This window comes from Rhopalosiphum maidis, chromosome 2 (genome assembly GCF_003676215.2).
Source record: "Rhopalosiphum maidis isolate BTI-1 chromosome 2, ASM367621v3, whole genome shotgun sequence".
In the NCBI taxonomy this organism is placed as follows: domain Eukaryota; kingdom Metazoa; phylum Arthropoda; class Insecta; order Hemiptera; family Aphididae; genus Rhopalosiphum; species Rhopalosiphum maidis.
Genome location: NC_040878.1, coordinates 81,140,503 through 81,163,729, shown reverse-complemented (window position 1 = coordinate 81,163,729; position 23,227 = coordinate 81,140,503). Strand labels below are relative to the sequence as shown.

General features: G+C 25.0%; 2 protein-coding genes across 3 annotated transcripts; one reads left to right on the top strand and one right to left on the bottom strand.

Moving 5' to 3' along the window:
• LOC113553141 (coiled-coil domain-containing protein 43) lies at positions 1–2,523 on the top strand. Its single transcript, XM_026956315.1, has 4 exons — positions 1–487; positions 895–1,137; positions 1,629–1,777; positions 2,093–2,523. Exons 1-4 carry the CDS (start codon positions 326–328, stop codon positions 2,169–2,171), a joined length of 633 nt encoding a protein of 210 aa, XP_026812116.1. The 5' UTR covers positions 1–325; the 3' UTR covers positions 2,172–2,523.
• Positions 2,524–4,126: 1,603 nt separating this feature from the next.
• On the bottom strand, positions 4,127–21,028 carry LOC113553031 (protein spire homolog 1). 2 transcript variants are annotated; one of them, XM_026956146.1, is made up of 16 exons: positions 20,203–21,028; positions 16,231–16,298; positions 15,067–15,184; positions 12,549–12,685; positions 11,441–11,629; positions 11,159–11,188; positions 9,962–10,213; positions 7,967–8,078; positions 7,732–7,806; positions 7,533–7,666; positions 7,347–7,455; positions 5,845–6,023; positions 5,061–5,180; positions 4,898–4,999; positions 4,614–4,822; positions 4,127–4,518 (listed from the first exon to the last, which is right to left on the bottom strand). In XM_026956146.1, the coding sequence occupies exons 1-16, from the start codon at positions 20,465–20,467 to the stop codon at positions 4,386–4,388; spliced, it is 2,232 nt and encodes a 743-aa protein (XP_026811947.1). In that variant the 5' UTR covers positions 20,468–21,028; the 3' UTR covers positions 4,127–4,385. The 2 variants fall into 2 exon arrangements, with proteins under 2 accessions (XP_026811947.1, XP_026811948.1); XM_026956147.1 differs by lacking the exon at positions 11,159–11,188 and having other exon boundaries at positions 4,128–4,518.
• Between the last annotated feature and the right edge of the window lie 2,199 nt (positions 21,029–23,227).

The window sequence follows — 23,227 nt, the reverse complement described above, 5'->3', positions numbered from 1 at the left end:
GTTATCTCATCGCGGTGTGATAATAACATACTGTCGTGATAATGGTTGAAGTTTGAACCGTGATAGTGGCAACTGGCAATGAGTTCGGTGATCATTAAAAACTTCGCGCGTTCGAAGATACAATATAATAATATCTTAACGTCGATTTTCTTCCGTCCACTGGAATCGCTCGATCCGGCGCGTATCGTGTGTAACGAATCTGGCCAAGCCCGGGCACTTTCGGTCGCCCGACGTCGAATTGTCGAAGGACCGGTCACACGGTTCCCTCCGACGTACCTACTCTTGTTATTTTTTCCACACGTGATTCCCCTACAGGCCTCAAGACATGTCGGCGCAATGCACGAAAACGGCGTGGCTGTCGTCGAAACTCAAACAATTCGCGCTGGACGAGGAGATCTATTTGAACTACATCGAAAGTGTGTTGGACGGCGAAGAAGATCGGTGCGAAAAAATCAGTGCACTTGAGGCGATTCTCGGAGAAGTATTGGTAAGCGTCGCACCCTACGTTACCAGGGCTATTGGCCAATATGACGCGGTCAATCACTGTTTTGTCACCAAACTAAAAAATATGATATGCTCATAGCATGAGGTCTATCGATTTTTTTGTGTTCTACTTTAGCTGAGGGGGATATCTGCATCGTTATGATTATCGTTTATTCTTATTACCTACTCGTTTGTTATTTGAAAAACCACTTTGTATATTTTATTTTTGCATCTCCCAAGTCCCAGTGTCAACGTTAAAAAATCAATGCTGTGTGGATTGTTACTATACTTGTTTAGGTATATCGTGCATTGAGAGTTTGACAAAACAATATTCTCATTCCAAATATATAAAAAAAAGAATATTTAAACAACACGAATCAAACACATTTTTATTATTATTCTATTCCACAGAGTGAGAAAGAAGTGAAAACCCAATGCATGGAAATAATTGATATGTATGACACACAAGATGACAGTGGCGCTAGTGAAATCAAAATACCCATAGAGGATACCGAAGAGGCTTTGGTTAAAATGTTAGAAAACAATATAAGAACAGTTGTGACGGTCCCCAATAAAACCAACAAGTTAAATTCAGACGAGGAAGATTCGGATTTAGTAAAAATTAGAAAAAATATTTTAAGTCAATATGCACAGGTATGTCTTGATTAAGGTTTAGATTTCTAGGTTTTTACGTATCATTAACTAGCATGTGCAATTTTATAAGATGAAAAAATGTGAATAATTTGTTTAACATAAAGTTTAGAGAGTAACATTTTCTATAATATTTTCAAGGGTTAGTTTCTTTATTGTATTTTAAAATATTTTGTTAAACTGCGGAAAAATATTTATATATTTTTATTTTGAGGCCTACTTTAACAATTTTTTTCCTATCGTTTAGGTACCAATGAAATAAAATAATAATTTTTTCATAAATAAGTCGCTACTAAAAACAAGTGTGAATATTCAAGAATTTGCATATTTTGATATTAATTGATTAATCCTGCATACTTTTGTATGTTTTTTCAGAGCATTAAAATCTCAACTTTTTTTCTACTTGAGAATCCGGACACTTCTTAACTATTGGATCAATTATGTTTTTAGACTTATGTGTGTGTAATTATTATATATTGATTTGTTTGGTTTAGAAAGAAGCTAATTCAGAAGAAGAAGAAAGTGACGATTTAGACATAGAACATAATACTAATGCTAGTTCTGTATTAGCTTTAAAAAAAGAACAGAGAGAAAGAGCTAAAGAACAAAGTTTACGGAAAAAGGAAAAAGACAAAGAAGACAGGTAAAATTTTGATTTGTACATCATTATAAATATATAAAACTATAGTAGTACTTTTTGGTATTTGAATTCATACCAGTCAATAAAAGCTTTGATAGTATTGCATTGGTGTGCTCACAGGGGGGAGGATCAGGGTGTCATATTCCTCCTTTGAATTTTTTTGTAATGATTTATTATCTACATGAAAAAAAAATTAGGGTTTATTACAAGTCAAAAATGAAGCTGAGCACACCACTCAAAAGTTGATATTTATGTTTTATGATTATCATTATTAAAAACAAAGATAACAAATATATTAATTGAAATTTAATTTTACAGAGAAAAACAAAAGCAATTGGCACAAGAAAAGAAAGATGCTAAAAAGAAAAAAGCTCAAAAAGTCGAAAGAAAGCGTTGAAATCCTACAGTAACAAGAATTCTGTTCAGTTTAACATGTGTTTTTTCAATTCATCTAATTAGAATTTAGTTGACATTTAATGTTGGCTACGAGTACTTACACATTTTGAAATATTTATCAATTTGTGTATTATGTTTGATTATTTACAACAAAAGTGATATTAATTTTGTACAAAGACTGTATTTTAAAAACATTAACACCTAACTTTTAGAGCTTTATATTCTTACAATTAAAAAGAATGGTTAAGAATTAATTGTATTTTTGTGGTTTTAATTAATTTTAAATTCAATTAACATTTGGTCCAATACTGATATAAAACATGTATTAATAAATAATAATTATTAAAGCTCAAGTTCCTTTTCTATCGGTTGACATTTTTTATAATTATTTCCTGTCTCAGATTTGCTTCAATTTCATATTGATAAGTATTTCTTAAGGTTCCTTGCAACAGTGAGATAGGTTCCAGCCAGTTCGTGAGAAAGAAGCACACAGTCTAAGGTGGTAGAAACTAGTTGGATTTTTACGTTATAAATTTGATTTAACAATTTGGTTAGGCATAGGAGATATGACTAAATATCAGATTTAATCCAGTGGGTCAGACTATATTTTAGTAGATTGGGTCTCAGAATAGATTCAATTTTATTTTATGTATTCTGTATTTAAATATTCAATTAAATTTGTCTAACCCATTTTAGCAGATTTTAAAATAATAAACATTATAAAATTTGTTAGGTCGGTTAACCTGACATTGGCTTCAGTAACCCAAGAAAAGGTTATATTGTTAATCAACTAAGTTTTATTGCTAACATTTAAACATATTATATTTCATTGAAATTTTAAGATATTAATTGCTAACAGTTTTTTTGTCAACAAATAGCTAATCTAATACTTATAAAATACATTTTTCTGCATAATAATTAATATAAATATATATATTACATTGATTTTTTTTAAATTTATACTCGTAAATTACATTTGTAATTTTTTTGTTAACTATCATTAAGAACAATTTATTACATAATAATTTAAAACTATTACAATACAATTGAGAGTTTGTTAATGTATCATGAAACATTCTTCTCTATACCAGCGGTCCTTAACCTTTGTGTAGTGGCAACCCAAGATATTTACCAAATTTTTCATGTGACCTTTTTATAATTAATGTTCAATGGCGGAATAAAAATTTTTTACCCGTTTAAAATTATTCGCGACCCTATGGTTAAGAACCACTGCTCTATACAATCTTTTTGGCAAATATTTAACAAATCTGTAATCATATTTATTTTATTTTATTAACATTAAACATATAATATTTCAATTTATTCCGATTGTAATTCATACGCAGGGCCGGATTGATCAAGCGAGTTACCGACTTAAACTCAGTTGACCACTCAAAATAAGGGTCGGTTTTGAGTGTTTGGTCATATTTTTCTTTATTATAATGATAAAATAGTATAAACATAGGTAAAAAATATAATTGATTCAAATTATTTAAACCATACAATAGATGTAGCTGTAATCAATCGTTAGACATTCTAAAACTAGGTAAACCAATATCTTGCCAATCCTGTGCTGTTCATATGATTTTCAGTGTTTGGCCAGACGAGGATGTTGGCTATCAGAAATATAGGAGTTTTTTCCTTTTAATGCCCCAAATTTTAGCATTTTCTAATTAATTTTAAAAGAAAATAACTGTCAAAAAAATATATTGCAATACATAATAAGTTTAAAATTTTAAATTTCAACATTGATTTTATCATTTACAATATTATAATAATTAACATTTAAGACAAATATCTAAACAATCAAAGACAAATCTACTGAGATTCCAGAACTGCAGTAGCAATATCAAAAAATAAATTGCAACAAAAATCAAAATTATAACTAATTCTAAAAGACAACAATTTATGAATTTTACATAATCAATTATTTTTTTACATTATAATTAAAAATTGTATATATATATATTTATGTTTCATTTGTGCTACAATGGTGTTTATTAATTTAATTTCAATTAATTAAATACAACTATCAAATATAAATGACTCTTAGTCACTGAATTGGGCATTCATTGTAGTTATATCATGAGTTATAATAAATATTCAATAAGTAAATTAATACTACAATTGCAAATAATATTTAGCAATCAACCAACAATAATGGAATGTTAAGTGACAAAGAAAGGAATACATATTAATGTGCAAATGCAATTGACTAATAAACAGATGACACGTCAAGTGTTAAATGGCGAAGTAAATTTGAACGATTCACTCTAGATGTTTTGATTTCTTGTAGTACCATTGTCTTACAATCTAAGCAAACAGTCATTTGTGCACTATATTTGGTTCTGAAACAGTAAATATTTATATAAAAAAATAAAATAAAATTAGATTTTGACATTTTTTCTTCTACAACAACGGGTTAAAGGTAAGAGGTTATTACCGAGTGATGTTTTGTGTGACTGTAGATGAACCATGGTAACTTGCAGACATACTATTATTGGGACAACCAACTGTCAACGATTTCTGAGGACTAGATGGAGCACTGCCCCAACTACTTTTTGACCACCAAGGATTTTGTTCCGACATTGCTACATTTGGACTGAGCGCTACAACCGGGATTTGGGACAAATGATCAGTAGGCATACGCATCTATATTATAAAACAAAAATATTTAACATAGGCAGTCAAAGATTCTGTATAACTATAGTATTTTAGATATGTTACCTTGGTACAGCATTTCGAACATATTGTACGTTGGCACATTTTGCATTCCTGTCCCCATGGACCAAAAATGCCAAATCTTGTTTTCATACATAAGAAGCAAACCTAAAACAACAAAAAATATTTATAATCCTGTTTCAAATCTCAATATAAAATTAATATGTACTTTTCGATTTTCAACATCTTCTTTGAAATTTCCTTCAACTGGTAAACTTTCTATCTCTGCTTTGGTAAGTACACTACGAATATGTATAAGCTCTTGCAGAGTCAAGGTCAAACAATCACTCTATAAAAATATTTAATATTTATTAATTTAATATACTTATTTTATAAAAATATGATTAATTTTCAAAAAAAAAATATATATTTTATTTTTTTTTAGAATAATAGCATATGAGAAAAAAACTTAAAATTTAAGAATTCAGTTGCCAAGATGATTAAAAAAAAATTACTGGTTTAAGCCTGAGATATCTACAGATACAATAAAATATTATTAAAAACAAAGATAAGTATTATTTTTAAGTAGTTAATATATATTTTTTTAAATAATCAACACAATAATGAAATTATGAAGAATTTTGACTGAAAGTAAAAAAATTATAAGGACGCCAAACGGCCAAACCCACAAATATCTCATTCTTGCAAATGTACAACATAGTAAATTAGTTTGTTAGACTTTAATATTATTAGTTAATTAATCCTTAAGTTAATCTTTAAATTTAATTAAGCTTGATACATTTTCTTCTCATAGGTTTCTATTGATATGTAAATTTGAAAGCAAGTTATGAGCATTTTAAAACTCGTTTGCAAATACCAATTTAAAAATAGTATGACAAAATAAATAGCATAAACTAAACTATGATATTAATTTCTCAATATGCATGACATAATTTTTTATTATTATTATCGTCAGATATTGAAAGTAAAAGCATAAGGAGAGAAAGATTTACAGTAGGCAAAGTGTTTTTGAACATAGATTGTCTGCGAGATTGCTTCCATAATCCACCCATTGGTTTGATAAAAGGCAGAGATGATTGATCTGCAATTGTGTGCCTTCGCTGTTGTTTTCTAATTGCATGGATATTTTTATTGGGTTTTGTGTCAGGAAGTCCATGTTTTTCTTCTCTTCCTATAATCAATAATACCAGTATCAAATAATTATACATTTTATTAATATATTATGATGCAAATAACAAAATACTATTTATTTTTTTGTATTTATTTCAGTGTCAAACTGCTCAATTAATTAGTTTTGTTTGTTCCCAATTTATAAATTTAGTTGAAAATAACTTTATTCAACATTAATTATTAAGTAAGCAATTTACATTTAAACAAATTAATTAAAGTATAAACCAGTCACAATTAATATTATAAAATAAAATTGTTTTAACACTTAAATACAATATAACTTGTGTAACATAGAAAAATAATTAAAAACATATTTGTAATTATGCGTTGTTAATGATACGTAGATATTTTTTCACTATAATAATAATTGTAACATGTATATAAATCTAATTTGTTAAAGTTACATAAATTATTTTTGATTTATTAGTGTTGCAACAAATACTTGGTTACATTTTATTTTTATACCAAGGATTTTTACATAAGTTAATAGTATATTAGTAATACAAGAGGAGTTTTAATAATAAGGTTAAATGTTAGCAAGCATAGAAAAAAATCTTAAAGCCTTAATTTATGGATGATCAAGTAGAATTTTACCTAAAAAGGTATTGTTCAATTAAACTTACCTGGATTTTGTACATATAATTTTATACTATTCTTTTTAGAATATACATAACAGCTGGTCTTTTAAGTGTCAACATAATGTTAAATTCTACAAAATAAAATTCTGTACCTAAATAAAATATTTACAAAAAAAAAAAAAAATCATAAACATAAATTACCAAGACAGGTGAAGCAAAAGTGTTGGATCGTGGTGCATTCTAAATTGTGAATGTGGATAGTAAATTTATTAGAAAAAAATAGTCCTTATTTTCATATATCAATCACCTCATATTTATGTACAAAATATAATACAACATTTATAAATATTTTTTTAAGATAGGTATGAATAAATTTAAGATTTAAATTGTAACAATATTTTTTTTCTTACTTGGAATTATAAATTATTTAGTATTCGACTGTACGAAAAATTTTATTTTAAATAATTAAGTAATTTAAAATGTCTTATAATGTTGAAAATATGACTGAGTGGTACAATGACAACCACAACACGAAATCACAATGGTTAAATGGTTTTAACATAAACAATAAAATGATGAAATAAAAAAAAACAAAAAGAAAGATTTAAATAAACACAAAAAGAACTAGGAATGTTACAAGAACTTAAGGTAAGATAAATTATCTTAAGATATCACACAGGATGAGGTTGGTGACAATGTTTTTAATCGATAGTGCAAATCACAGTTGTTTGGTTGGGAATCACTACCTTGAGTGGCCACGCCCAAAAATGTGGATTCTTCTGTTTTTTCCACTGTAGTAGTCTTGAATGAGTTATTTTCTTCATCGTCATCAAAATCATCTTCAGAATCAGAACTCTAAAAATTTTATATGAAAACACACACATGAACAACAAAACCATTTTATCAAAATAACATGTTATTAAACGACATACTACTAGACGAGCTAATGCAGAAAAATCCACTTTTATAAGCTTTCGCTCTTTATTTGTATCTAGCATACTTTTGATAGATTGGTTAGGCATATATTCTTCTTCTGAATTGTTCATAGATGAATTGTCATAGTGAACTAAACAAAAATTTAAAATTAATTTACAGAGAAATATTACATTTTGAACAAATAAAATAATTTACTTTTTGATTTATTGTTACGAGAGTTTGGAGGACTCGACATTGATCTCGATGATTTAATATTACGGAAAGGACTTTCTAAATAAATTTAAAAACGATTGTAAATTAAAACTGAACACATATAGAACAACATTAAATAATTCATGTAATAATAATTAACAGTAACAGTATAATCAACAATATTAAAATAACAAAAATAAATATATGTTATATTCATTTTAAAATTTAATGAGCTTACTGGTTAATGAAGTAGAACGCAACTTGACGTTTCCACTTTTTATACACTCCAATAAATGTTCCCTTGGTGACAGTTTATCTTGTCTACGAGGAGCTAATTTTCTTGCAGCAGCCTTTAATAAAAATTAATACTTAAATAAGTAAGTTAACAAGTAACAACTTTAAATAAATTATTTATATGACAAAATAGATAGAAAAAATATGTATAAATTATTAAACATTAATACAAATATGAGCAAGTTAGTTAGGTTTAACAAAGTACTAAAACATTTTAAAATTTTGAGCTTATCTAGAGTTTTAATTATAGTACATTAAACTGAATAATTATTTATTGCATACTTATATATTAATAAAGGTAATTTAAAGAAACAAAAATATGAATTAATTTCTATTTTTTTCCAATGAAATAATTCACAATATAGTATAAGAAACATTGTTGTTATTAAATATAATACATTCGTAATTAAATTCACTTTTTCTTAGAACAATATCAAATTGTACAATGACTATATTGACATTGATAAATTTTATGTTATTGTAATAGCTTCTATTTAAAAAGATTTAAAAAATAACTTTAAATATCTGTTAAAACAAGGTCACCAGACACAACACTATTACAAATATGAATACAATAGTGTTATTAAAAGTTATGCAAAGCTTTACAAATATAAAAATCATTGATATTATTAAATATTTTCATATTGATCATATACAACTTTGTAAAAATAAATTTATAACTATTTCAACAATATTTGGTGAGTCGACAAATATAAAATACTTGACACTTGTCTAACATATGATCTAACAAAAGTTTAGGGCAATAAAATAGTAATTAACAATACAAATTTCATAATTTTGCCAAATGATAGGTTTCTACAGTATTTAAATCAATTAATATAAGTAATATACTTGCTGCATTAATTAAATAATACTTTTTACATTCATCTTTTGAATATCATAATTAAATTATTTTATAATTTTATATATATAAATATATTTATATATTAAAATACATATCCTTTAGTTGAATATTGTCATTATTCCCTTACATATTTCTTTATTTAAAATAAAAAATAAAAACATACATACATAGTTTTATTATGTTTTTATATGTCTGTATAAATATGTCTTTAACCATATTTTTAAAAACTAAAAATAATAAAATTATACAAAATCTGTATACAGTGATTCTTTTATCATTAAACAGTCACTATTTTGTCAAATATTCATATTTTTTTTTCACAATATTTTATTTCATGCTTTTCTCAAACTGTATGAAATATTTTTTTTTCACTCTTTTATAAAATAGTGAAATCACTATCAACTTTTGATTTTCTAATAGCAACCTATATTTAAAATTTAACGTTAAAATTCATAAAATAAATAACCATATTAATTTAATGTTCAAATTATTATTTTTTGTTAATTTTTTAGCAAGATATAGCTTTGCAAAGTTGGTGGTTTTCAGTTTTTTTAATACTTCTTGTTTCATATAATAATATGTAATAAACTTATTATCAACTATTGACGCAGTGATGAACTTTGAATTTGTAGTAACCATACCTTACAGCTGTAATAACCTGTAGCTTGTAGGATAAACACCTAAACCACCCAATTTTGAGCAGCTATAACTCACAAACGGTTAAATGAAAAATAATAATTTTAACGTTAAAATATTGCCCTACTATTTTATGATATTTTAAATATAGGTTGCAATTTTATGATCAAAAGTTGATAGTGATTTCACTATTATATATAAGGGTGAAAAAAATTAAAATGTTAGTTTTAAAAAAAGCATGAAACTAAAAATTTTGAAAAAAAAATTGTAAAAAGTCAACACTTAGAAATAGTGAGTGTTTAATGATAAAAGAATCACCCTGTATTGATAGATTGACATTAAACCAAAATACTCTATTATAATGCAATACAATTTAACATAATAAAATGATCTAATTTAATTATTTATTTGTTTAAAATATTATTGAAAAGTACTTACACTTTTTAATGGCGGCCTTGATCTAATAAATTCAAGTATTGCATCGTGAGCATCTCTTTGAATTCTAGCAGGAATTTCTAGAGGGGTAACTCTTTTTAAAGTATATCTTCTAGACCTTATGTCATCCATTAACATTTCATAGGGGGTTAATGCATATTCAACAAATTCATCTCCAGTACGAGACCTTTGATCAACTTTTTTCAATTGTACACCACGTCGTAGTTCCCGTATTAATTGTATCCATAAACGTGCCTACAAGTTTTTTTATAAATAATATTATTTTTAGATTTTTAAACACACATAATATTATATTATATTATTTGTATAGTAAAAAACTATATAATAATTATTAAAATTAATATTGTAATATAAAAATATAATATCCAAACTAATTTCAAATGTTAAAATAAACTACAAAATCTTCATAAAAAATTACAGTACTTATTTGTTATTTCTACACCACCATACCATATAAAATTGATCACCCTACCATCAAGTGACCATCCTTTGAAGTTTGTATTATGATAATTTGACATAGCGTTACAAAACTATCAAATAATGGTAAATTATAATAATAATAAATTGATTACATTTAATAGTAGCATAGTTAACAACTAATTTTTATAATCACGCACAAAAAAAAAAATTAATACATTTTCAAAAGATCTTTAAATTTCACACATTTTATTTGTTTTGATGAAATTTTTGTTTTAAAAATTGAATGCCAGTATTGAATGAATATTATGGAAAATAATTCACTAAAATTAATTTTTAACAATATTTTAAAATGAGTTAATACTATTTGTAAGATAGATATGAATTTTAAATTACAATTACATACAATATAATGACAAGCAAACAACATACTAATATGATTCAAACATAACAAAATACAACTCCAAATATTATATGAAGTATTACTTTTTTCATGATAAGATCACATTAGACTAACCTACATGTAAAATATCATAAAGATACAGATAAATATCAATCAAGAATTACAAGATTCTAGATTTAAGATTCAAGACTGCTAACATAAGGTCACTTGGAGGTAGGGTAATAAACATTATACAGGTTAGTAGTGAGGTGATAAAAAACAAGTACCAAAATTACTTGAACCTGTATTAACTTAGAAATCAAAATTATTATTTTGAATTATAATAAAATGTAATTTATTTTACTATAATCTAGACATACTTGTAAAATACTCCACTTTCTGCGGTTGGGCTAACAAAAAGTAACACAACAAATGTGTTAGTTTTGATGCCATAATAAATATAAACAATACAAACTTATAAATTCACTTCCTAAAGCCATAATACTCTAAGTATTACTCACAATAAAACTTAATTATGTGAACACATATGAATCAACACTACTTTTTAATTGAGACTAATAAAATTATAGTTTTTAGATAACCAAAAGTTAATTTAAAAATAACAGCAATAATGAATATTCATTAAGTCCTTGATAGCTTACCCAATCACTGTAATCCAATGTAATTAATTCAGCTGAAGTTGAATTTCTGTGTCTTAAACTGACAGATCCATCAGATAATTTATCTAAAAATGACGAAAGCTCTAGGGCCTCTGTCACTAATGCTCTGCATACAGCTTTATAATGAGTTTCAGAACCCAATCCTGACACACCAATATGTCTACTGCATTCCTAGAATAAATTTTATCCAAAATATATAAACAAAAGTAAGAAATTTTAACAATAAAGATGATCAAGATATATTTTTCTAGTTGATATGGGTTTGGGAAATATCAAAACACAATTTCCTGGTTTTGAATGAAGAAATTTGTTTATTCATTTTAAACAAATTAATTAATAAATAAATACAAAAATAGATTGAAAAGAAGAAAAAAGATAAAAGACTTTATAATAAACTGAACATTTGCAAATTTCTAAGTAGCAAAAGACTAGAATGGGATGGGCACATGTGGCATGCAGAAGAATGTCTTATAAGAAAAGTGCTTGATGGAAATCTGAATGAAAAAGACCAATAGGGAGACCATGTCAAAGATGGTTCGATATGGTGAAGAGAGACTTAACACGAATAAACCCTACTTAGATAGGATGTAAATAGGATGCAATGGAAAGGAATTGTAGAAGCGGCATTAGACCTAAATGGTCTGTTTTAAGCCTAAGAAGAAGAAGAAGTAGATAGATTGAAAAGGAAGAAATTTGAATGTATCAATATTTATAAATTCAAAATTATTTAAAATAGTTGAATAAAAAATATGTATATGCCAGTGACAAGTATGCTAGACTCAAACATTATGTAATTACTATATAATTTTTATCTACACACATACAATACTTCTTAAAGATCTTGAATGTTGAGTGTAGTTTTTACTATACTTATACTATTTGTATACTATAATATAGTTTCTTTATGAAATTAAAAATATTGTTAAATACTTTAACAAAAAAAATTTCCTGAGATGTTATTTATTTTCAATCTAGAAGACCCCAAAATTAGGAAATCATTATTTCTCTAATTTTGAAATCCTGAAACCTTTAATGAAAATTAAATAACTATCAAGTAATTTTTATTTTTTTGAAAAAATATAATATTTACCTCTAACACATCATCAAAAGTAGCAAAATTATTTCGTGATATTTCTTCACATTCAGCAGAATCTCTTTCAATTCCTTCATCATCAGTTTCACCTGATTGTCCATGATCCATAGATTGAGCATGCAAACCATATTCAACTGAAAATTAAAAAACGAAAACTTGATAATTAAAAGGAGGATCCTATAAAAATTAATCTACTATTGATTGATAAAAACAAATGTATAACAAGGTAATAGTTAACGATAAATTATAAAATGAGAAAAATATGAGAAATTAAAAAATATTACTTAACAAAATGTTGAAAAGATAATATTTATTTAAATGAGACTCATAGGAAGTTGAACTGTGTTGACTGAATTGTTTAAGCTAATACCTTTTATCTGGAAACAGGTAAAGTAGTACTATACCTACTAGTAGGTGAACAGGTTTGTAAGAGAACAAAGAACATGAGAAAAACTGTAAAATAGAAAAGTTTTTAATAAATAACATCCCAATATAGTATGATCCAAACAAACTTTTTGGAAAAATAACTGTAAAAATTACAAAAAATATCAATATGTTCGGAAGTTCCTGATAAGAATAATGATTAATGTCACAATTTTTTGATGGTCAAACAATTTTATAATATTCAACTTTTTGTCTTAATTCAAAAAACAAGAATCAATCAACACATAAATTTTTATTGAATAAAATCTAATTTATTCTATAAATATTATTTAAATTGAATTTATTATAATAAATCAATTTAGTAAATAATAATGTATCTGTTGGGTATATTATATGTGCAATAGTTTAGGTATACCATATACAACTAAAATTAATTATCAATAGGTAGTTTTTTGTTAACTATAAAACACTGATAAATACATAGTATTTTAAAGGAAAAGAAAAATAATCCTCTTTGTAATGGACTACTTTTCATGGAAAGTAGTGGCAATTGTAACATACTTCTTTTAAGTAGTCAGTACCTACTCAGTTCTAACAACTGCTAGAATAAGTAGAAGTGGATAATAGTGAATGGAAAGTTTGTACAGTTGAAATGCTATGATTATATTCATCAGATCATTAACAATAAAATTACCTTATTCATCATAGAAACTATTACACATAATAGGTATTCAATAAAAAAAAAAAAGTTTTTGTTTTTTCAGTAAACAATTTTAATTTTAATTGTCATAAGAATAATTATTATTGATAACTTTTATTTAAAATATTATATGTATCACTTTTTAGACACACAATACATAGTTTGTAGCTTACTTTAAAATATTTTAGAATTTTAAAGGTAAATAAAAAATAAATAAATAGGTACCTAAAATATATAAATTATAGTACAATTAAATGTCAAGTACTACACTATTTAAAATAACATAGCGCAATCTCTAATCAGCTAAATATTTTCAACCAAACTAAATTAACTATGAGAAGATTATATAAGTTTAAAGTGTTCAATAAATATTATTATACTTAAGTGACATAATATACATAATTTAATCTCTTTAATAAGAATAGACATCAATTTCCAAAATATTGAAGCAAAAAACCTCATAAAAAAACTATTTTATAATCAAAAACTCAGTAAATTGATAATTATATAACAATAGTAAAAATAATGATGACCTTTATAAAATTTATTTTGGTATTATTAGAAATGTTTTGTAATTGGTTTTTTTTAAAAATATTTTTGATTAATGCATGATGCAATTTTAGTTTATCAGTAAAAAAGCTTGAAAATGTAATAAAAGATTCATAATATATAGTTCTCACTAAAAAAAAAGTTAAATACTTAACTACAACTTTTTTATACAAGCATTTAATTTTAAAATTCAAAATTTAGATTTTTATAGCCTAGATTTAAAAATGTAATACTAGGTTTTTCAAGTTGTTTTTATAGAAACCTAAAAACCTTAAATATACAAATAGGTAATTGTTAAAGGAATTTCAAGTTGATATTTTGTTGGAATTCCTAAAAGATTGTTAGTAAGAATTGGAAACTTACCACTATGTATAAAGTTATTTTATTTTACACAATGTAATTTTCAAAATAATCAGATTATTTTTAAACTATTTACCTAACCACAAACTTATTCACATAGGTCTACAGTATGTTGGTATTTATTTAAAAGGAATATATGAAATTATATTATAATAGTTATCATATGTGATTGTTTTTACCAAAAATTAATTCAACCTAACATACGACTAATATCAATATAAATATATAATATACAGAATATCCCTTTAAAATATTTGATAGACTACATACAATGATTTATTGTATCATTTAAATTGAACACATCCGTTACTCAATGGCAAGGTACACTTGAAAAACCTATTACACATAAAAAAATTTCTCAGATTTAGAAAATTATCAACATTTTTGAAAAATGTTCTGATAAATTGGATATCTATTAAAAAACATAACATTATTATCTAGGTATTAAATTATTTTATTTAATAATTGTACTTATTTCCTAAAATATATGGTATTTAGTAATTAATATTAATATTTACTTACACGAAGCTATCATTCGTTTAATTAATGATTCCAACTCAGGATTTAATGACCTTTCTTCATCTTCATCAATTCCAAAATCAAGTACTTGAAAAACAATATATCCTAGACTGGCAATCACCTATATAAATTAGTATTATGAAAATATATGACAAAATATATATTTTTTTAAAAATTTAAATTTATTAATTGGCATATTTTAAATTAATTTTGTTAGGTAATAAATGTCAGTATAGTAAATAATTTTTAATACACATTTTAAAATATCTTATTATAGTATATACATTTTGATCAATAGAATTTACAATACATATTTTTTTCAACAAAATTTGCTACAGTAAAAAAAAAAAAAAAACGTAAATATAATTAGTATGATGATTATATTTTTTATTTAAAAAATATTGATATAACTTCCATTAATTTTTATCTAAGAACTTATAGTCTTTATATTAAAAGTGTTTACATATATGTAATATAAGAGATATTATATGTTGCATAATACACGGTATAAAATTAATAATTTAATTTAATTTAAAAACAGAAAGCAGGTATATTAAAAACATAAGGAAATGTGTTTTAAAACTAAATATAAAATTATATAGTATATAAGGACTACAGACACTAATTGATTTACAAAGAAAAGAAAATATTTTAATTATTACCTACTTATTTTTATGCATTAAGAATTATGTTAATTTGTATAACAATACACGGTTCCCAGATTACCAAAACAAAAATGTAGGTATTTATAAATTAATAACAGACCAAAAAATGTTTGAGTTTATAAATTTTTAATAATATATATCTATTGAATTTACTGGATAATGTAGATATAAAAGATACTGTAAAATGAATGTGAATAAAATATTAAATCAGATTAAAACTGTAAATATTTATTAGAACAACATGTAATAAAATATATATGTTTCTAAAATTGCTTTAATATTTTAATTATTATTTAAAAGAAATTCACAAATTATTTTAGCGAAATGATTTGGTATATCTTTTACTCAAGTTTATTAAATAGGTAACTATTAGTCAAACATTTTTCATACTAAATAGTTAAGTAATTTAAATCTATAATTACTCTAATCAAAAATTATTTTATGTTTGCTCATTCTACATAGTTACAGTGTTACATGTTAAAAATACAAACTTAATACTTACATGATGTTGAAGTATAGTTTTACTATCATTTTCATTACTAAGTTTTTCAATATTTTCATGAGATTCAGCTGAAACAAACATAAAAAAGTATATTAAAATTATTTTCTTAGTTATACAAAATATCATACAAAAGCATTATTTGTATAACAGTGTAAATGAAATTATCTAGTAGACCAGATGCATAAAAACAATAATTTTATTAAAAGAGGGAAGAGTGTTTTATACCTTTATTACAAATTAATATAAATTATATTACTTAATTTATTTAATATATTAAAATGTTTATAATTATATAATAAAAAGAAATCAATAATTATTTGATCAGTAGTGAACCTCCTCTCCTACAGAATCCACTATGGAAAGTCTTTAATTAGGTATGAGTACCTACAATTGTTTTTAAACATGAAAAAAGCAAATATAAATAAACTATGTTTAATGTACTATACTATCTAAGGACGATTCTGTGATGATACAAACTTATGTTTTTCATTTAGAATCCTTTTATTTTCTGAAAATTATTGAATAGATATTTTTATTTAAAAAACATGTATTGAGATCAAAATTAGAAAGAGTGGAGGGTTTTGTGTTATTAAACTTCAAATATCAGAAATTAATCAGCACATTACTTATATTTACAAAATAGGTTAAAATAAGATTTGGTAACCAGGTTGTAGACACGGGCCATTACCTTGTATACTTAAAGTTCATACTAGATTTTGTACATTTGAATTATCATACACTATGATATAGAGGATATTTTAGAACATTTTTGAAGATACATAAAAAAAGAGTTAATAAGATAAATACTAACTTATTATTTAATGTTAAATTAGCTAGTTTTAAAAAAATTCACCATACAATAAACACATAAAGAAACAAAAATATGAGCTACTTTAAATTACAAATAAATTTGTGAACTGTAAATATATACAGAATTACATAGGTAAGTATTAAGTATGCAAAATTACTTTTGAAAAGATTTTAAAAGGAGCTCTATTGTCTATCTTATATTTTAGTTCTTTTTTTTTTGGTAGTATGTTTGTATATCTATATAAAAGTATAATTTTAAATTTAAAGTTCTTATAGGTTGATAGTTCAACAATAATCTAGCATATAGTCCATATGGCAAATAATATTTAGGGATTGATATGGAATATAGAAATTCAAATTAAGTTGTAAAATTAGTATTATTAGTATAATATTTATTTATTATTTTATAACATGTATAGGTACAGACAAAATTATTTGTTAGTACTTATGCTTAATAAATATTAATAATTTTTCATTCATAAATTATAATTTAATAAGTAAATACCTAAGTCTTAATCAATGTTTAGTAAACATTATAAACACTTGAATAACTAATTGGATCTAGATATTAATTATAAAAGTAATTACTTAATTACCAATTAATTAGTATCTTTTAATGTATTTAATATCATACATACACTATTGCAAAATATACCTTATACACCTGTCTACCAACGAAATTATTTGGTTTTATTGTAACAAGAATAAAAACTAAAAAAATTAATCAATGTCATTTGTTATGTACCTACAGAAAATACCACCATAAACTATACACCTATCTAATATTACTTTTAAAATTTATTGTGATACAAAATTAATGATGTTAACTTCAAGATTTACATTGTATAGTATAAATAGTTTTTTTTTTGGACTACCACAATTTAGAACACTTGTACAAATATATTTAGGCAAAATAAAAATGTTTTCTATTTCTATAGTCATTACTCGATAACTACCAATACTCTTTGAGTCAACACTAAAATATAAACACAATTGCTAAATAACTTTAGAAAAAATAATTGTTTTAATGATTAATATAAATTATTATACAATTGAATGCTCGATTGAATGTTTCAGTATATTTTAATTTATTTTATTGTATAAGTATAAACCTACCTATTTTTACAGGTACCTAATATTATTTAATTTCATATAACAGATAAATATAGGCACATATTAAATTAAATTAATTTAGTTTACATACAAGAAATTAAAATATATACCTATATTTATGTAGATTACTAAGTTTCATAAAAATTTATTAATTTAATAAAAGTTTACTAATATTTAGTGGAAAAATCAGAAAACACTAAATCATGTATAGGAAGTATTAGTTCACTATTGTTGATCAATAATTAAATGTTAAGTGATTAATTATGTGAAACAGCAATAATATTTTTACAAGTCGAAACACATATTTATAACACATTTCTTATTTTTACTGTTAAGTCTCATAACAACTTTTTATTTTTATCTTCTTAAGTTCTTAATGCAGTTTGAAATAGCTGAAATTTATATGATCATTATTGGAGTGGTTCAATATTTTTTTTTTATACATCTTTCATAAGAAGTATGGCCTGTATATTATTTAATTGAGAATAATTTTTATTTATTAGAAGTTATGTATTAATATATATAGGTATGCACTGGAACAAAAACCAACAAAAATATGCATGAAGTTTAATGTCAAATTGTATAAGCTTATTTGGTTATTGACAACATATGTTTCAAACCTATTACTTTTTTATAAATTATTTTTTTTAAATATCTTAAAGTAGTTATTATATTTAAAGATTTGGAAAAAATCAAGGGAGAAAATTGTTTTTTTAATGTAACTATTGGAGAAACTTATTTTTATCACAGAATCTAGTATGCGGAAAGTTAATTTATTTCAATAGACATAATTTTGATTAAAAAAATTAAAACAGACAAAAAAATGTATTACATTTAAACAATGCATAATACAAATATAAAATAGGTACCATAAACACTTCGGCATAAATTCAGAAGTTAAATTTTTTATCTGTAAGGTATGTAAAACTTTGCATAAGACTGATTTTTAAGGCCCATGCGCGTCCAAAATATTTTTACATAGAATTAGTTTGTCCAGTCCAGTCTATCTTATGAAAAATTAGCCCAACCTGTTACCTAATTTTCATCTAAAATTTGATATGTTTAATGTTTATGAATAAAAACAATCAATTTTTTTTTTAAATTAAAATTTGATCTCAAAATATTTATTATCTATTAATAATTTTTCATTTCAAAATCTATAAGAGAATTTGGGAGTTGTTTAATTTATAGCCCAAAGAACCAGACTGGCTTGTATGGGCTTGCATCATAATTGAAAAATAAGCTTGACAGCCCAGCCAACTCACATTAAGTGCATACACAGGGCTGGATAAAAATTGGGATCTAGTATATACCTGCTTAATCTTGGTCCATAATAAAAGTTCTTATATTATAATACGAGTATACTGCAAAATTGAATTTTTTTTGATAGGTACTTAAATAAAAAATAAAACCTGAGATTGAAAAGGCTTTAAAACAGATTCCCAGCCTATAAGGGTACAAATATTACATAACTACTTATCAAACGGTATCAACAAAGTACCTACACACTTTAAATTACCAATATATAAACTACCTATGTATAATATTGGGCACAGTAAATTTACATAAGGGTAATTAACTATGAATATAGGTACTTAGGTAGTATCTATTATAAGTATAGCACCAAATATTTTATAGTCTTATATATGATAATTATTTTTGGGTGCATGTCATCAAGGCTCATTCACATGTACAACAATATTTAAGTAAATGTATGTGAAATTTAATTTCAAACTGTGAAAATAGTTTTATCTTTCGTTGGTTTTAAAGTTCACAGTGAAAAAAATTAAAATAAGTAGTAAATCAGTAAGTTGCTATGTTTAGTTAAATGGTAAACCTAAACCAATTAAAAATTAACTATTTTATTTAAAAACAGGGTAAAATATAAATACTGATTGTAGGTACCTAAATAGTTAGTAGTTATTAAAAATTAGTGTGAACTACCAAGGTAAACCAAATAAAAACTCGAATAAAAAATGTACTCTTTAGTATTCAATTTAATTTTTAAATTCAAAATAGTCAAATAAATAAATGATTTACAAGACATACCTTTTTCTTCAGTGTTCAAAATGGTACTTGGGTGGATGAATCCATCCTTATGGATACGAACTTCTTCTAGATTCTTGACCACACGACACCTGTTTGGATCGCGTTCAAAAGCACTCTTGAAACACTTGGCACACTGATAGCATAGGGCCCATGCATGTTCCTCGCTAACAGGTGTATTGAATGATTTAATTATATTCACGAGTGAAACACAATCATTATCGTCCAATTTGCAGAGGTACGGCTTGAAATTGTTTGGTACATCCATGTCTGTTACTCACATGAGACTGGTGTAGTTGGAAGTCGACAAATAGTACTTTAGAAGGCGACAGGGTACACTGGATACGGACGAACGCGTCATCAAGAGATCCGACAAATAACGAATCGTAAAAAAAAAGTTCGTCGTAAAGTACGAGGACCTATTCCACAAACGATCGTGACGTTTCGAGAGCAATACCGACACGATTTTGGTAAATAAAAACGCAAATAAAAAAAAATCTGAACGTCTCACAGAACAAGGGTTGACGAAAGTCGAGACTCGCGAGATATTGTAATGACTTTAGGTAATAGAGGTACGTAAGTCGTATACAATAATGCCACTTTACGGGGTGACAACGAGAATCACTAGACCGCCGATTTTAACGGTTCGTAATTGTATATTTGTTTTGTGTCTTACGTCGAGATGTCGGATCGCACATTCACACGATAAAAGTTTAAACGATGATAAAATGAAAAAAAATTACAAGAAAAACAAGCGAACGCAAAAAAATAACACGAACCTTCGGCGATGATTGCGGCGATGGTAACTGGTAGACGGTAGTCGTCAGTGGCGGTGTTCGCGGTGGTCGCGGTCAGTGTTTACTCTGGTGGAATTTTTTATTGTTATTAGAAAGGTTATTAGTGTGTTAACGGACAGGTGTGTGCCACGTGCACCGTCCGCGACAACGACACTAGTCCGATGCTGAATTACAATCTCTACCCCTAAAGGTGCTAAAGGCCTAAATCGTAAGCCATCAATATAATATTATATTATAATTTATAATAATTATCAATATTAATTTAATATACAATATAAATAATATAATTATTGAATTTATCGGTATTGACTATTGAGTACGATACCGCAAACCATATTGATTTTATGATTAAATAATCGTCAGTGACGGCGATATTCGTATTTTAAAATTATTTATTTATCGATACGCTGCTAAAATAATATTTTATATAAAATAAAATAAAAATTATTTATGTCTGGGCCATTGGAATATTGATAAATCCGTTATATTTTTAAACCTAAAGCCATATGATTCTCGTCAATTATTTTATCAATGTATTTTATCCTTGCAATAAAAATTATTGGTTTATTGACTTTGTGGACTTGTGGTTATTATAACTAAAACTATATAATAATTTATAATTATAGGATAAAATGTTGCAAAAGGCAGTTAACCTTGTATTATGAACGTAATATACGACTTTAAAATAAAATAAATACATAAATTGTTATTTTATTCGAGAATATATTAGGTACATTTTAACAAATATATATAATACCTAATAATGTATTTATGTATGGGCAACTAATATTGTATAATTAATGAGATTATAAATATTTAAATAAGAAAGAAATTTTGTCTATAGATTTATCATGTTTTTAAATTATATGTTACTATTAATTCATTCATAATTTTCTACATATAACTAAATAATATTGAAATTTAATACTGTAGAAACTTAATTTAGTGACCTAACTTTTATTAGATATTTATCAATTGCTGTAGTACGATAGATATATAAAATTATAAATATAAAAATAGGCAACGATCAAATTAAAGGAGATTAGTAGAATGGTAGATACACTTTTAACTTTATAACCGAAAATAGTTGACATATTCTAAAATTACCAATTTCATGTTGTTAAATTTATGCATACCTACCTACTTTTTTAAAATTTTAATTTCCTAGATGGCTAGATGACCATCTGCATACCATACCTATATGTACCTACAATACCCACATGCTACATTGCTACACATTATTATATGTATACTACCTATATAATAATTATAATGTTTCATAGTCCGATGGTCCCCCACACAAACGTCTTCTTAAAGACTTGAAGAATAAATAATAAAATATATCAGCTAAAGTGCTAGACAACATAATTATTGTCAATAATCCAATCGATATACAGATATATTATGTAGCCAGCTGTAGTCTTAAAGGTAGGTACGATGTATGTGGGTTATATATAGGCAGTTATATAGCTTTATGGCTTGTAAGTTATAACTTATAAGTATACAAGGTCAAACAACATGTTTAGAATGCTATTCTTGATTCCTTATGCAAGTATTAAAACAATATTTATTTTAATTAATACAAAAAAACATTATTGTAATATTGTGTAACATTAAACCATAAACATTTAGTTTTACTAAACAATATTATACTACCTATATGCACAATCTTGTATTTTCTCATCGTTGTGTAGTTGTGTTATTCATTATAGTTTTATATTATAAATTATTATAATAGTGATGACCACTTAGTGGTATAAAAATGCAAAAATATTTTAATCGTATTTTTTGTTTTAATTATTATTGTGACGTAGGTACCATTCGCATATTATTATATTTGCACTAAGTACAAAAACATAAAAACATAGTATAAAAATAAAATATATAACAAATAACATATACTATTTAATAATTTAATATAGGCATATAATTCGAATGAAATTAATGTAAAACTTCATATTAACAAATATCATTTTAAACTTTTGGGTAAAGATTCGTATTTTGTAAAGGCATAAATGCATAATCATAACCATAATAATATGCTCCCCGTATAGACCTCAATGCAAATATAAAATTAGCTCCCCAAATGTTTTTCTTTTTTCGTGTTTATAGTATCTATTTAATATTTTTTTTATGATTATTGATTAACTATTGAGTACTAATATTAATATTTAGTAAGTTATAAAACTTGTGATATATGTATACCTAACTAATTTACTGAGACGTATATG